The 12,943-nt window shown below is 43.8% G+C and overlaps 1 protein-coding gene across 2 annotated transcripts in view; it reads left to right on the forward strand.

Annotated features, from left to right (window-relative positions):
- The first annotated feature begins 926 nt into the window (after positions 1–926).
- Positions 927–12,943, forward strand: part of epha8 (eph receptor A8) — a 94,924-nt gene continuing 82,907 nt past the window's right edge. For both annotated transcript variants that reach the window (XM_026344592.1, XM_026344591.1), the window contains exon 1: positions 927–1,136. In XM_026344592.1, the coding sequence (XP_026200377.1) occupies positions 1,049–1,136 (88 nt within the window). In that variant the 5' untranslated portion in view covers positions 927–1,048. The remainder of the gene's footprint in view (positions 1,137–12,943) is intronic.

The raw sequence follows: 12,943 nt of genomic DNA on the forward strand, positions 1-12,943 counted from the left end.
GACCTGGTGATGGGCTTGTTTTGTCAGCTGTACAGTGTTAAAGTTACTCTTACTTCGTGAACATCAGCGCTGTAAACAGACTTTGACTGCAGTGACAAACGACTTAAATCTTATCTCCTGTCACCTTTGTGAACCACGCACTGTGTGTGTAATGATTTTACTTCGACACGCAGCTGAGTGTGAAGAAAAGCGTGCGTGAGTTCCCCCATCTTCACATGAATCGATACCTGATCACAGCCCTTGAATAACAGACACACATGTGAGGTCACACTGTGCTGCACCTGGACATGCAGCAGATAATAGCTTTATGAATATAATACGCTGGATCGATGGCCGATCATTGTCCTTGAGCCTTGCAGACATGCTGCTGTTTCCAGTTCATCCCATCAGTGAGCCAGTTGCCACTGGGTAGGTGAGTGTGTGTGTGTGTGTGTGTGTGTGTGTGTGTGTGGGAGAAGTAAGCCAATGACAAATGAGGGTAAATAACAGAGAGAGAGAGAGAGAGAGAGAGGGAGAGAGAGAGAGGGAGAGAGAGAGGGAGAGAGAGAGAGATGACCCAAAGAGATAAACAGAAAGTGAGAGTTGGCCAGGCAGGTAGGATGGGTAGGTGTGGCAACAGAGGGAGCACTTAGTGTGCACAGTCGGGCTGATCCTGCGCTCTAATTGGCTGCTAAGACTTTGACAGACGCGCTTGTCCCTCCCCCCTCACCCTCACCACTGCCTGCCTAAAGTGTATGTATGTATATGTGTGTGTGTGTGTGAGGGAGCCGGCAGACTGAAGACTGAGAGCCACAGAGGCAGGCTCTTAACTCCAACCCAATGAGCTCGCAGCCCTTGCGCTCGCACGCACACACTCCTCACACACACGCACACACGCTCCCCTTCAGCGCCGGCTTCTCGCTTCAACCCTGGGACACAGAAGAAGAAGGAGGAGAGGAGAGAGAAGCAGCGAGTGGCAGAGAGGGAGAGCGAGGGCGAGGGAGTTAGAGAGGAAGGAGAGAGGGAGAGAGAGGCAGAGGGAGACTGGCGGGGTGTGAGGGAGAACACCATGGCTTCAGATCCGGGGCTGGCTGCGATGCTGCTATGGACTATATCACTACAGGCTCTGGGCACGGCGGGAACTAACAGCAACGAAGGTAAGAGTGTGTGTGTGTGAATTCAATAATATATATGCTCTGACACTGTGAATTAACTTCATAGATGTGGGGCTCCTAGAAAACACACACACATATCAAGAAATGTAAACACACACTTGCAGAGACGGTGTGTTTGTGTTTCCTAACCCGGAATCAAAGTTTGCTCAGTACAACTCAATGAAATCTGGGTGATGTCTCCATATGTGTGTGTGAACTCATCTTGACATTGCTTATCTTTGCCCGGGTTGCGTGTCAGCTGCAGTAACAGCGCATGTGTCTGCAGCGGGGTTAGGCAGTGACGTGAAAGTGTGTGTGTGTGTGTGGATCTACGCTGTTTTCCTATATGTGATCCGAGGTGAACATCCTGCATTTTCTCCATTGTGCATTTCCTCTCAAATGATGTGCGTTTTTCTATACGTGCGCACGAGCTGCGCTCTCTTAAACCTGGGTTTGTTTGCTTCCACCTCCTTGTCCTTTGTCTTTCCACTATGAGACGGAAAACTGTTGTTGTAACTTGTTCAACTAATGCCACACAAGCATGCCACAACGTCCCTCTGCGTGTTTCTATAAGTGTGTGTGTGTGTGTCTTCTCGGGTGTGTGTATGTGTGTGTGTGTGTGCCTGACAGGGTCCTTGACATAGGTCTGGTCTCGGGAGGCAGAGTGACAGCAGCGATTGGACTGTTAGGGCCTTCTTCACCACCTGACAGCAACATCCAGCTTACCGCTGCAGGGGAGGGAGGGAGGGCAGCAGCAGCAGAAGTAGAGGAAGAAAAGTGGGAAAAAACGAGAGAAAGACAGTGAGAGATCAGTATTGTGGTTCAGGTGGGATCACCTCAGCAGTGGAGAGGCGAGGGCAGACACTTATGCTGTGTTAAGCTCTGTAAAAGCAGGACAGAAGAGTCGGGTCGCCTTAGGTCAGACGGAGCAGGAGGCAGACAGGCGGTCGATACGGCCTCATGTGTTGCCCGAGTGACCGCCACATTTACAACCCACCACTAAAGTCCTTTGTTATTAACATGTCACGTTTTATTTCCTTCTGCTCTTGTTTGAACTGGAACATGTGTCCTCATTTTTGCTTCCCCGCATCTTTTGCTTTTCAAATTCATTCAACCCGTCCTGTGATGACCGCCCTTTGCTCCTTCACTGATGAACGCTTCAGCTCAGTCAGATAAATAAAGACGCACAACTCTGAACTCCCCTTATGCTGAATTTTAAGACATTGTTTTATTTTTTTTTAATCTTACTTAATATTGACTGGCAGGTTGAATGCAAAAATAAATTGTGCAAAACAAGGGTTCATTGTGAAAAGCAGCATTTTCATGAGATAGTTTTAATATCTATCATTTGTCTATAAGTCAGAGTAGAACTGCAGCAGACAACAGACAAGAATCATTTGAAACATGGATTAAATTAATTAAATATTATTATGTGCAACGCAAAACTATGTAAATGAATACACCATAAATATTTGTTTCAGTCCACGCTAATATTGATATGTTGCTACTGTATGCTACAGAAAAAAAACAACATGGCTGGGACACATTTTTTAAGGTCTAAATGTATATTTTAGTTTCAAACAGTGTTTACTGTGTTTTATAGTAATTATTTATTACATAAAATTATTCAAAGGGTTTTTAAATGTGATCATTTCACAATTCAGGGATGTAAATCTCCCTAAAACTGTCATTAGCATGTAAAATGTAAGAATCAATAAAGCAGTGCTGCTAATAACAACACAGTTAATGTGAAAAACTGTTCATATGATGAACATATGAACATAAAATATGTTCACAGGTGGTTTTGTGGAACCCATGCACTGCACATGTACTCCAACAGTGTTCTGTATGTAGTCATATACTGATTCCTCCCCAGCTGGAAACATACATCTACAACTGAACTCGTGAGGAGGAATGTGTAATGGTTTTCCAGGCACCCCCCCTTTTCTCCTGCCATGAGATAAAAACTGTGCACCTTGAAGAAAAATGGCAGGAGAGGGGCACTTTCACAGTTTTAATTAATTTGGCTGAATCAGTTGATTTCTAGTCACCCTAGAAAGACGCCGTGATAAAAAGTCACCAGAGCATCGTGAATGGAACGTTTCCCCAAAATTAGATTTTGCATCATCTCAAACACAAATAGCAACAAGTATATCTGCTTTTGTTCCAGTTCGGATGTAATTAGGGCACAAATAGAAATTAAGTCAAGCTAATAGCTGAGATCTAACAGACTTTTACATTTTTTTTGTCCGGTTCAAAAACGATTGGGCCGAAAATTGAATTTCTCTTTTTCGCTTTGGTTTGGCTGCGGTCCGACTCGAGGGCAATTACAAATATTATATGTACATGACGGAGATAGATAAGCTTTGAAATGACCAGAGAGCTGGAAATGACACTGATGGAGGGACAGGTAAGCGTTTACACAACACACACTCACATTCAAGAGCCCTCACACAGACGAGACAGATGCTTTGATTGATTCCTGTGTGTACAGTTGATGCACGAGTAGGAGCCGGCCATTTTGTTTTAGTCCACCCTTCATACGGTAAATGTGTCTGTGCGTAAAGAGGGGTCAGAGCTGGAAGAACAGGAGACAAAAGGAAGAACTCGTTTGTATAATGTGTATTTTGTGACTTATAGAATTTAGCTGTCAATCCACCGTGTGCCTGAAAGACACACAGCACACTGTCCAATCAAACTGCCACTGTTTTCAATTTAGGAATAGAGAAGAGAGAAGGAGCTGGAATCGGTAACAGACCAGCAGAGACGTAGCGGAGGAAGGTAAAGCCTCCAGAGCTCAGCTTGTACCCAAACATTTTATTTTCAAGGACACAGTATAGCGTCTGAAATGATGACAATCCTTTGCAAGTACAACCAGGCACGTGCTGAAATATCCGTATATTATATTTAATTGCAAAATCATTTTTCTATAAATGAAAAAAAAATACTGCGATGAATCCTGTAGTTGACCTTTGAAAACCGTGCACCTCCAAAGCTCTTGTATGTAGTAGTAGTAGTAGTAGTAGTACTATGAGCATATGGTTTTCAGTGGAGAGCAACAATACATTATCTCCCTGTACATGTAATGAAAAATAGCTGGAAGCAAAAATGCTTCAAATCATTTTAAGCCATTTAAAAAAATGATATCATATTATAATGTGGGACGTTTCAACCGCATGACCAGTATGTGTGCATTTATTTATTACACCATTATTATTATTATTATGATTATTGACATTCTTACTTGCTGTATGGATTTGTAAAGTGTTCAAAATTTAAATTAGTGCACAATTCATAAAACTAACTATGGTGTGAAATATTCCAATATGTTTTTGACTAATGCAGGTCTTTACTTTCACTCTGGCAGTTTTTATTCAACATTTCATTGTAAGCTCAGTCTGTGCCAGCCAGCTAGGACGAACAGTGTGGGGCCATTAATGTGATTGGACGTTCGACAGCCAATCATAAAATTGTGAGAAAAAAACTATAATAATGCTATCTTTTAATTTGTTAAAGAAATGAACGGATACATTAGATAAATCTTGATTGTTGATTTCATTAGATATTTCTTTATTTTGCCTCCATAGAAGTAACATTTTCCTGCTGTACCACAGCCAAAAGCACATTTTACATATAGTCACAGCTCAATAGACTAAGAATCAATACAAGTTAAACACTAAAGATAGAAATCCTGAATTAACATCATCACAGCAGTAAACATCCTTCATTCAGTGTTTTCAAGGAAACAATTCTGAGCGAAAAACACTGACTCGGGACCAAAATGGCTGCATTAAAGTTAGCAGCATGAAATAGTGTGATCAGTATTTGAATCAGCTCTGCTCAAATCCGTGTAGGCCAAGCACACACACACACACACACACACACACACACACACACACACACACACACACACACACACACACACAGTGTATCTTCCTGCAGCTCCCACACTTGTTGTGTAGTGAATCATTTGTCTGCACGGAGGTGGTGGTTTCCCCAAGCGGCCCCTCCTGTGTGCGGGGCACTGTCCCTGATTCAACTCCTGCACGCTGTCTCACACCGTTGCGTTCCCAGCAAGGACACGGAGCGTTTCTTCAGGTTGTTGTCGGTACAGAAGAACATGAAAAGACTCACGCAGGGAGCAGGACTCGCAGCTAATGAGCAAACTGTAGGTGGATGATTATTACCACATACCTCTGCTGCAGCGGGACCAACAGGGGGAAAGAGACACAGAGGCAGGGAACAATAAGGAGCAGCGAAGATTAGCGTCTTTTTTTTTCCATTATTTTAGGATTTGAACATGTAATTTAGCAGCGACTGAATCTCGGGGAAAACAGGAAATGAAGAGGGAGAAGTTGAAAGGAGCCAGACTGCTGCAAGCAACAGTTTTTTTCTCTTTGTGCAATAAAAGCCAAAGATAAATTTGTGTCTTTGTGGTGGAAAAAAAAGAAGAAGAAACAAGCATTTTGATCAGTGCTACAGACACTGCTGTTTGCATTGATCTGTCATCAGTCAACAGCGTGCCTGCTGCATGTTTAGTAACATCACGAGAGAAAAATGCACAACAATTAGTCATAATTAATAGCGTGGAAGGGAAGGATTGATTGGGGGGAAAAGAAGCACATTTTAGCAACTGAAGCTGCTACAGCGTGCTGCTCAAGAACACCTCAGCAGACGAGGAGAGGCGAGGAGCAGTGTCCAAACTGTATCTTCAAGTTTTGCGCATCAAAAATTGATCAGCGGCCTCATCAGTTATTTTGCCGGTGTGTTGCCTCCACTCACTTCTTTTGCTTGTTGTGCCCGATCACTTAGAGCTGGCAGTCAATAATAGATATAAGAGCATTGGGAGATGTGGAGGGCTATAGACTAAAAGAACGTGTGCTAGACGCCGTGCTCTGCACAGGACTCACAGAACTCTGTGTTAATTACTGAGCAGTTCTCCTTTAAAATGTGAAATAGAGTTTTATAAATTTGACATTAACAGCAAGTGACTGAATTACTGCTCTGTTTCACTTCAAAGCATTTAAAGCCAATTCACCCCTCACCTGTCGTGTAAGTGCTTGTTACACTTTTGTGTTTTTCCATGTTTCATTCTCAGTTCTTGCTCAATAGTAACTAGTGTCAAAGCAGAAAGGGCATGAACCTTTCCTTACCTCTGAAAGTCTTAACGGAGGTTTGCTTTCGACCGACCGACCGGCTCCTTCCCCTTTTTCCTCCCCAAGGCACCTCTCTTTATTGAGACATCAGCCTTGTTAGCCAGCTGTCAACAGGAATATAGGAGCTACCAGATCAATACAGCCTGGTCTGCCGGTCCTCCTGAGCTGCAGCCAGAAGCAGGTGAGGCCTCACAAAGCAGGGGTCTCTCTCGAGGCCTCTCCACCCATTAGCGCGACCTGATGCAGGGCTGGCCAGACTTCAGCAACCCCCTGGGCCGTCCCCGCTATACTCACCGCGATTGTAGCAGCATTCATTTCTCTCCACTCTGCTACCATGTAGGTTGGAGGAACCCTCACTGGGAAGGCAGAGGATGAAGCAAAAAGAGCAAGAAACCGGGAGAGAAGGTTGCAGGCGATGCTTGACAGCTCTGTAATGGGCTGGTGTTTTGGTTGTGTTAGCACATTCCTCCTGGAGAGAGATCTCTATGATGTTGTCTTCATGGGGACTGATGAATGACGGAGATCTGGCTTTGCAGGAACAGCCTCCTCTGCTCCGTTATAGACAGACAGAGCAACGCAGCGTGTGTTAGAAACAAAAGAGAGGCAGTGTGATAGAGGAATACACAGGCCAAAGACAGAGATGGGGAGCGGGGGGAGAGAAATGAGTGTGAGACAGTCGTGGAGAGGGAGCAAAGTGAGATGAAGAGAGGGAAAAGAGGGGGGAGGCTGCTGTCTCAAATGCGTCTCTTCAAGTTCCATCGGCGGGTGTCTTTATCAACACCAGCGGAGAGCGTCTAGCTGATAATTTGCTGCTCTCAATTCCCTTCAATCCATTAAAGGATTTAAATGTTCATTAAGTTTAATGGAAGCCCAGCGAAGGTCTAATGTGCTCTGATAAACGTCGGCAAACCTGCCAACCTGTTCCAATTGCTGCAGCAACAAAGAGCCGTCCATCTAATAAGGTCAAACTCAAAGTTTGTGCTCGGCTGGCTCACTTTGTGAAGAGCGTTTCCTTTGAGTCAGCGCAGCTCAAACAGCAACAAGCTGCAACAGGTCCTCTAACGTACAGTAAATGACTGAAGAGGCTGCTTGTCACTGCCGTCCAGAGTGACTCATATGAGCTTTTAAGCTCTGACGCCCCCATCAACAGAATAACGCTGTGTCTAAGAGTCTTCACATATTGATTTTGTCATCAGGCTTGGCTAAATTCAGTTAATTAGATGGTTGCCTTGAGGGAAAATAGCGACTATAGTTAAGTGAAAAGTGTTAACTGTTACTGTTAATAGAAGATGGGCTGAGCAGTCTCTGTGCAGGGGCGTATACCAGAGGTAGACAACTGGGTGGTCAGGGCCCATCAAACAGAAACACGGGAACGCATTTCTTGCACTTTTACAAAGTTAGTGTAGAGCAGGGACACATTTTTCCATGTCTGAAATATCTGGTCTGTTCCAGCTTTTTTCCGGATAAATACTGAAATTCATCATTTTTGCTGATGACTATAGAAAATGTCATTTCTGACAGACAGAAAAAATAGAAAAAAACAAACACATTGTGGATTTCTGGTTTAACAGCTAAATTCTATAAGTCACAAAATAGACATTATAAAAACGAGTTCTTCCTTTTGTCTCCTGTTCTTCCCGCTCTGAACCCTCTTTACACACATTTACCGTTTGCAGGGTGGACTAAAACAAAATGGCCGGCTCCTACTCGTGCATCAACTGTACACACAGAAATCAATCAAACACCTTCTCTCACAGGTTAAAATAAGTTCAAATCATTCTGTAGTTTTATAACGACAACTGTTCATGGAGATTCTCAATCATCAAGCCATGGTTACCCTAAAGATCCTGTTCAGACGTAACAACACAGCTCAAGTTTTTAACCGTAGTTCAGTTTATAACTGCATAACTCTATAGTTTATAACTATAGAGACAGAACATTTGTTTCTTAACACGAAGCCTGTGCCCAAAAGCAGATGATTTCCCAGAATTCATAGCGGGTTCCACGTGATAAGTTTCAGAATCGTCAATAGGAACTGGACTTGCTTGAAGTTCTTGAAGACATTTTATTTGTCATACAGTTTCTTCAGTGCTGACTGACTGTTGGGTGGGCTCAGTATTTAACTTATAGGCATTCAGCACCTGGGCTGCACTTCTGCTTGGCCGTTCTTACTGTAGTTAGGGACACATGAGTCAAAGTGTGTGTGACTGTGGAACGGCCTGGAGGGAAGTCAGGCCTGTGTCTAAAGTGGTGTCAGAGTAGGTGGCTTACAACACCACTTACAATTCCTGGTAATGCCAACCACTTTGTTATAACTGGCCTTTAAGATAAGAGGTGAGGTTCAAGTCCCGTTATTACTGAGCAGCACTGTGATCTAAGTACAACTAGTCTGGTCAGTCACCACAAGACTATTTGTTGCGTTGTTAAGGAAAATCTAAATTCATGTGCCAATAAGTGAGTTGCCAAAAAACATACATCACATTTTATCCACGTTTTCTCCATTTATGATGGTGAAGCTCGCTGCCCTTACGTAAATAAAGAAATAGAGTAAGTGACCTGAAATTCAGCAGATACATGCTGGTCTCAGTCTGACCACGTCTATGATAACTGTTTGCTCTTTCACTGCCAGTGTCCAAGTCATTTACTTGTAAAAGGTTCTGAGCCCTGTATGCAGGCTGTTGTGGGCATTCAAAAACCTGGTGACGACAATCGTGTATTAGTACAGATTACCTCTCAGATTGTGGCAGGTGGGCCACATGCTCACACATGATGTAGTGAGCCCCAAACTGAGTTTGATTGGGGCTGATGGATGTCTCCCAAGGCCTGTTTTCATAAGGAAATAACACATTTTATACCCAGTAATCTGTCCATATATCACCGGCCTGATTTAATTAATATGTGGCAGGGGAGGGGGTTGGTGGAGGTGGTGAGGGGGCCAGATAACTTATCTCTCATCTGCTGAAGATCCACACGTGTGCGTACACAAACAGATACACACGGGCACGCACGTATGTGTGCACATGCTCCCTCCCGCATAAGCACACACATGCTCCGTCTAACCGAGTTATCTCGGTGGAGATGATATTAATGCCTGGTGTATGTGTAGCAACAACCTAATGATTGGGAGGAGAAAGCGACCACATTAAATGAACGGTATTTTAGCTAAAGCTTTGTAAAAGTCTATTTCAGTGTCTTGCATCAGCACCTGGCCTGTGAGCTCCCTCCTGCTGAAGTAACAGCAGTGTTTAGTGCAAAGAAAACGGAGTGATAAGCGCACGCTCTCCTTGTTTGGAGGGCAGGTGTGTGGTAAATGGAGCCTAAAAAGAAGCTTTGCTCGTCCTGACCTGCTGACTTTTCCAGTGAACTATCACTGTTTTACAGCAGAATTCGTCATTTACTCGAGATACTACCGGAGCACACAGGCCAAACCATGGTGACTGTTTCTAGACCCTTTAGTGACACATGGTCTCAGAGCTTCGTGAAGGCTGGAACAAAAAGACAGAAACTGTAATTTTGCGTTTGCAGCACACTGACGAGCCGCTGCGCCACCTACGAGTCATTTATTTTCTTTATTACCACCTGTAAAAATGTGTTTTATTTCTCCTCTTTATTCTCTTTAAGCACCACTAGCTTTGTGTTTTATCACTGACTCTGTGTGTGTGTGTGTGTGTGTGTGTGTGTGTTCCTAACGCGACTAATCAGAGCAGTAAAACACTTTAAAAAATGCAACAGAGGATCATGGTTGATTTGCAGCTGCACAAACTAATACACAATAAATAATGAATTATCCAAACTGTAAAAGTTGAGCTTGGAAAGGGGGAGATCTCTCCTTCAGATAATGTGAAGATCGCACAGATAATCATTGCAGTGATGTTTAATGGGATGATTCAGTGGCTGCGAATCCCCAGCAGCCGCAGCCAAAGCAGGGGGACTCCAAACACTCCTTTCTTCTCCTCTCTCTCTCCTTCTCTCTCGGTCGTCTTCTGTTCGCACTTGGCCCTTTTTAATGCGCGACACTTGCTTCATTCATCTACTCGCACTCAAACTAGATTAACAACAAAGCTTGTGTACCCCGGCGAGGTTCTGGAGCCGAGACAGCGCTGGCGACTTTTCTCGCACTTGTGTTGACAGATGAGGAAATGCTCGCGTTAGCTCGCCACTCTGTAACTTTCCACTCATTCACACGTCATTCAGCGAGGAAAACACCCCCAGTAATACAGCAGTATGCCATCGAGTGTTAAAATGTATGGCTCTGTGCTTCAGCTAAAACACTAATAATCCTGGGCATGTTAGTTTCAGCTCTCTGAGATACGCAGCTAAGAACTGTTAACAAGGGGAAAAACAGCTGCTGGAACGTTAGTTTGTTTAGTTATTGTTTAGTTAATGATGACAACTAGATTTCTTCTTTTTTTTCTTCTTAGCTTTATTTTGGGCTCCTGCCTTGTGGGTTGCCACAGCAGATGATGAGCCGCACAGTTGTTTGGCACTGATTTTTATAGTTAATGTGCTTCCTGACGCAACCCTCCTTAAATATAACCAGGCTTGAGAAGGGCTCCCAGAGTGCACTGGCTTGTGCAACCTCAGTGGTTGGGTTTTTTTGGACAGCTTGGGGGTTTAGTGGCTTGTTCAAGCACACTTCAGCATATGGTTAGCAGAAGTTGGGCCTTGAACCGTTGACCCGAGAGTCGGTGGGCAACTCGATGGCTGAGTTTCCACTCTGTACTCCGGTTTCCAGTGTTGTGCATAAACACAGACAGTGAACTGAAAAGATCATATTGCGACTAAAGAACATGAGCGTGTGTATGAAAGAGAGCGGCGAAGGCATGATTCACTCAATGTGCGTCCATAATGTTACTATGGTATACTACTGGGGCAATCAATGTATGTGTCAAGGTTACGAGCATCAGAGAAACGTACATAAACTCTTTGATTTTGTGGGACCGTGAACTTAGTTCACAAGTCAACATTATGAACTATAAATGTAAATCAGTAAATCTGTGTGGACTGAACTTTGAGTTCCCCTGAAGTTGCACAACATTTAAGTTACATTTTGTAGCTTTAACAAAAAATACCTGAAACCATCTCTCAGTACTTTCCATGCACTTTAACAGTTTTTAAACAGTGCAACAATTCTCTGTATGTAGCAAATGTTACTGGAGTAAGAAAAATGACATGTATGACACGCAACAACAATATACAGCAAGACTCGAATGTGGACGCTGTGATTATTTGGCCTGCGCCAGAACCATTCGTTCAGCTGCAGAATAATACACATTCGGTGTGTTAATGAGTTTGTACGTAGCAGTACGTTAAAGAGCAGATGTTTGGATACTATAGGTCCATTAGGCCTTCCTCCTCTGAAGAAACCCAAATGCTGTGTCAAACAAAGTGTTTTTGCTTTTTACACGTTAACAAGCTATATGCAACAGTAATAGTGCAGCTGCATGAGTGGCTAAATGGATGATGATGGACTAATTGCCTCACCTAAGGATGACCTGCACTACAGCAGGTCAAAATCAATATCATGTTGTTGCGCTTCACAGGAAAGAGACTGGACCGGGTCAAGGTAATTACTGCACAAAGAGTCAGTAATGGCCTATGTAAAGTCAATGAAAATGTTTTATGTTTTTCTTGCAAGTTGGGAACCACACTGTATGTTTAACAGACATTACTTATAGCTTATGTGCTGGTGGGGGTTGGGGAGAAGATAGAGTCTTGACCGCATATGGTGCACTTCACTATATGGCCCACTTTATTATGTTATCATATTGCAGACTCCTTTCTTTCCTTAACGCACACACTCCAGGGCAGAAATAGTGATTCACTGACTGACAGTAATTATCACCATTCATCATTAAGCATAAGCCAGGGATGATAAGAGCTCTTTATGTAAAATGTCAGCTCGCCGAAATGATGAAAATGATTAAAGGGCGTCAGTGTGAAATAGAGACATACTGTACAACGCTGCACAGGGGCTGAAACGAGCTGACAGCGCGGGGGCCTGCGGGTGGAGCAGCAAGAGAGAGTGTGGGAAAATAAATAAAGAATAAAAGTAATTTTATTTATTAAAGAGGAAGGCAGAGTGAGAACTGTGCTGGTGGAGAAACATCACAGAGATTTCGAGGCTGCAAGTCGAGTCTGTATTGATAAAATATCACCATCGTCTTCACTTAACTATTCTCTCTGCTCTAGCTCGTGCACTTTCACTTCAGCACAGCTAACCTCTGTGTGAACTCTCTGTGCTATAAGTCAATAAAATGAGGTGTAATCTGTTAGCTTTTGCACCGGCAGGCCATACTGAAAAAATATTGGGGGCTCTGTTGTTCTCGGCAGGTGTTGCAGACATCACCCCAGATCTCTGTGGACGCTGTCGGCTGCAGATGTCACACTCTGTCGTCTGCTTTTAGGCTCTGCTGTCTCTCCTCTTCTAGTTTTCAACTCCCCTCTTCGTTCTCGCTTTCTTTCTTTCCTCACCTCTCCTCCTTACCTGCTCTATAAATAGGATACGTCTATACCCCTCTGAATGTTTTCCCAGGGGAAGCCAGGCAGGCCTGGGCAGCAGCATAGCTTGCTATTCACTCGTCTCCCCCCCTGGGAAAGAATGAGTCTCGCTGGCCCTGAGCATCCTCCACCCTCCATCATGCAGCAAACACG

This window comes from Anabas testudineus, chromosome 5, assembly GCF_900324465.2.
Source record: "Anabas testudineus chromosome 5, fAnaTes1.2, whole genome shotgun sequence".
Taxonomy (NCBI): domain Eukaryota; kingdom Metazoa; phylum Chordata; class Actinopteri; order Anabantiformes; family Anabantidae; genus Anabas; species Anabas testudineus.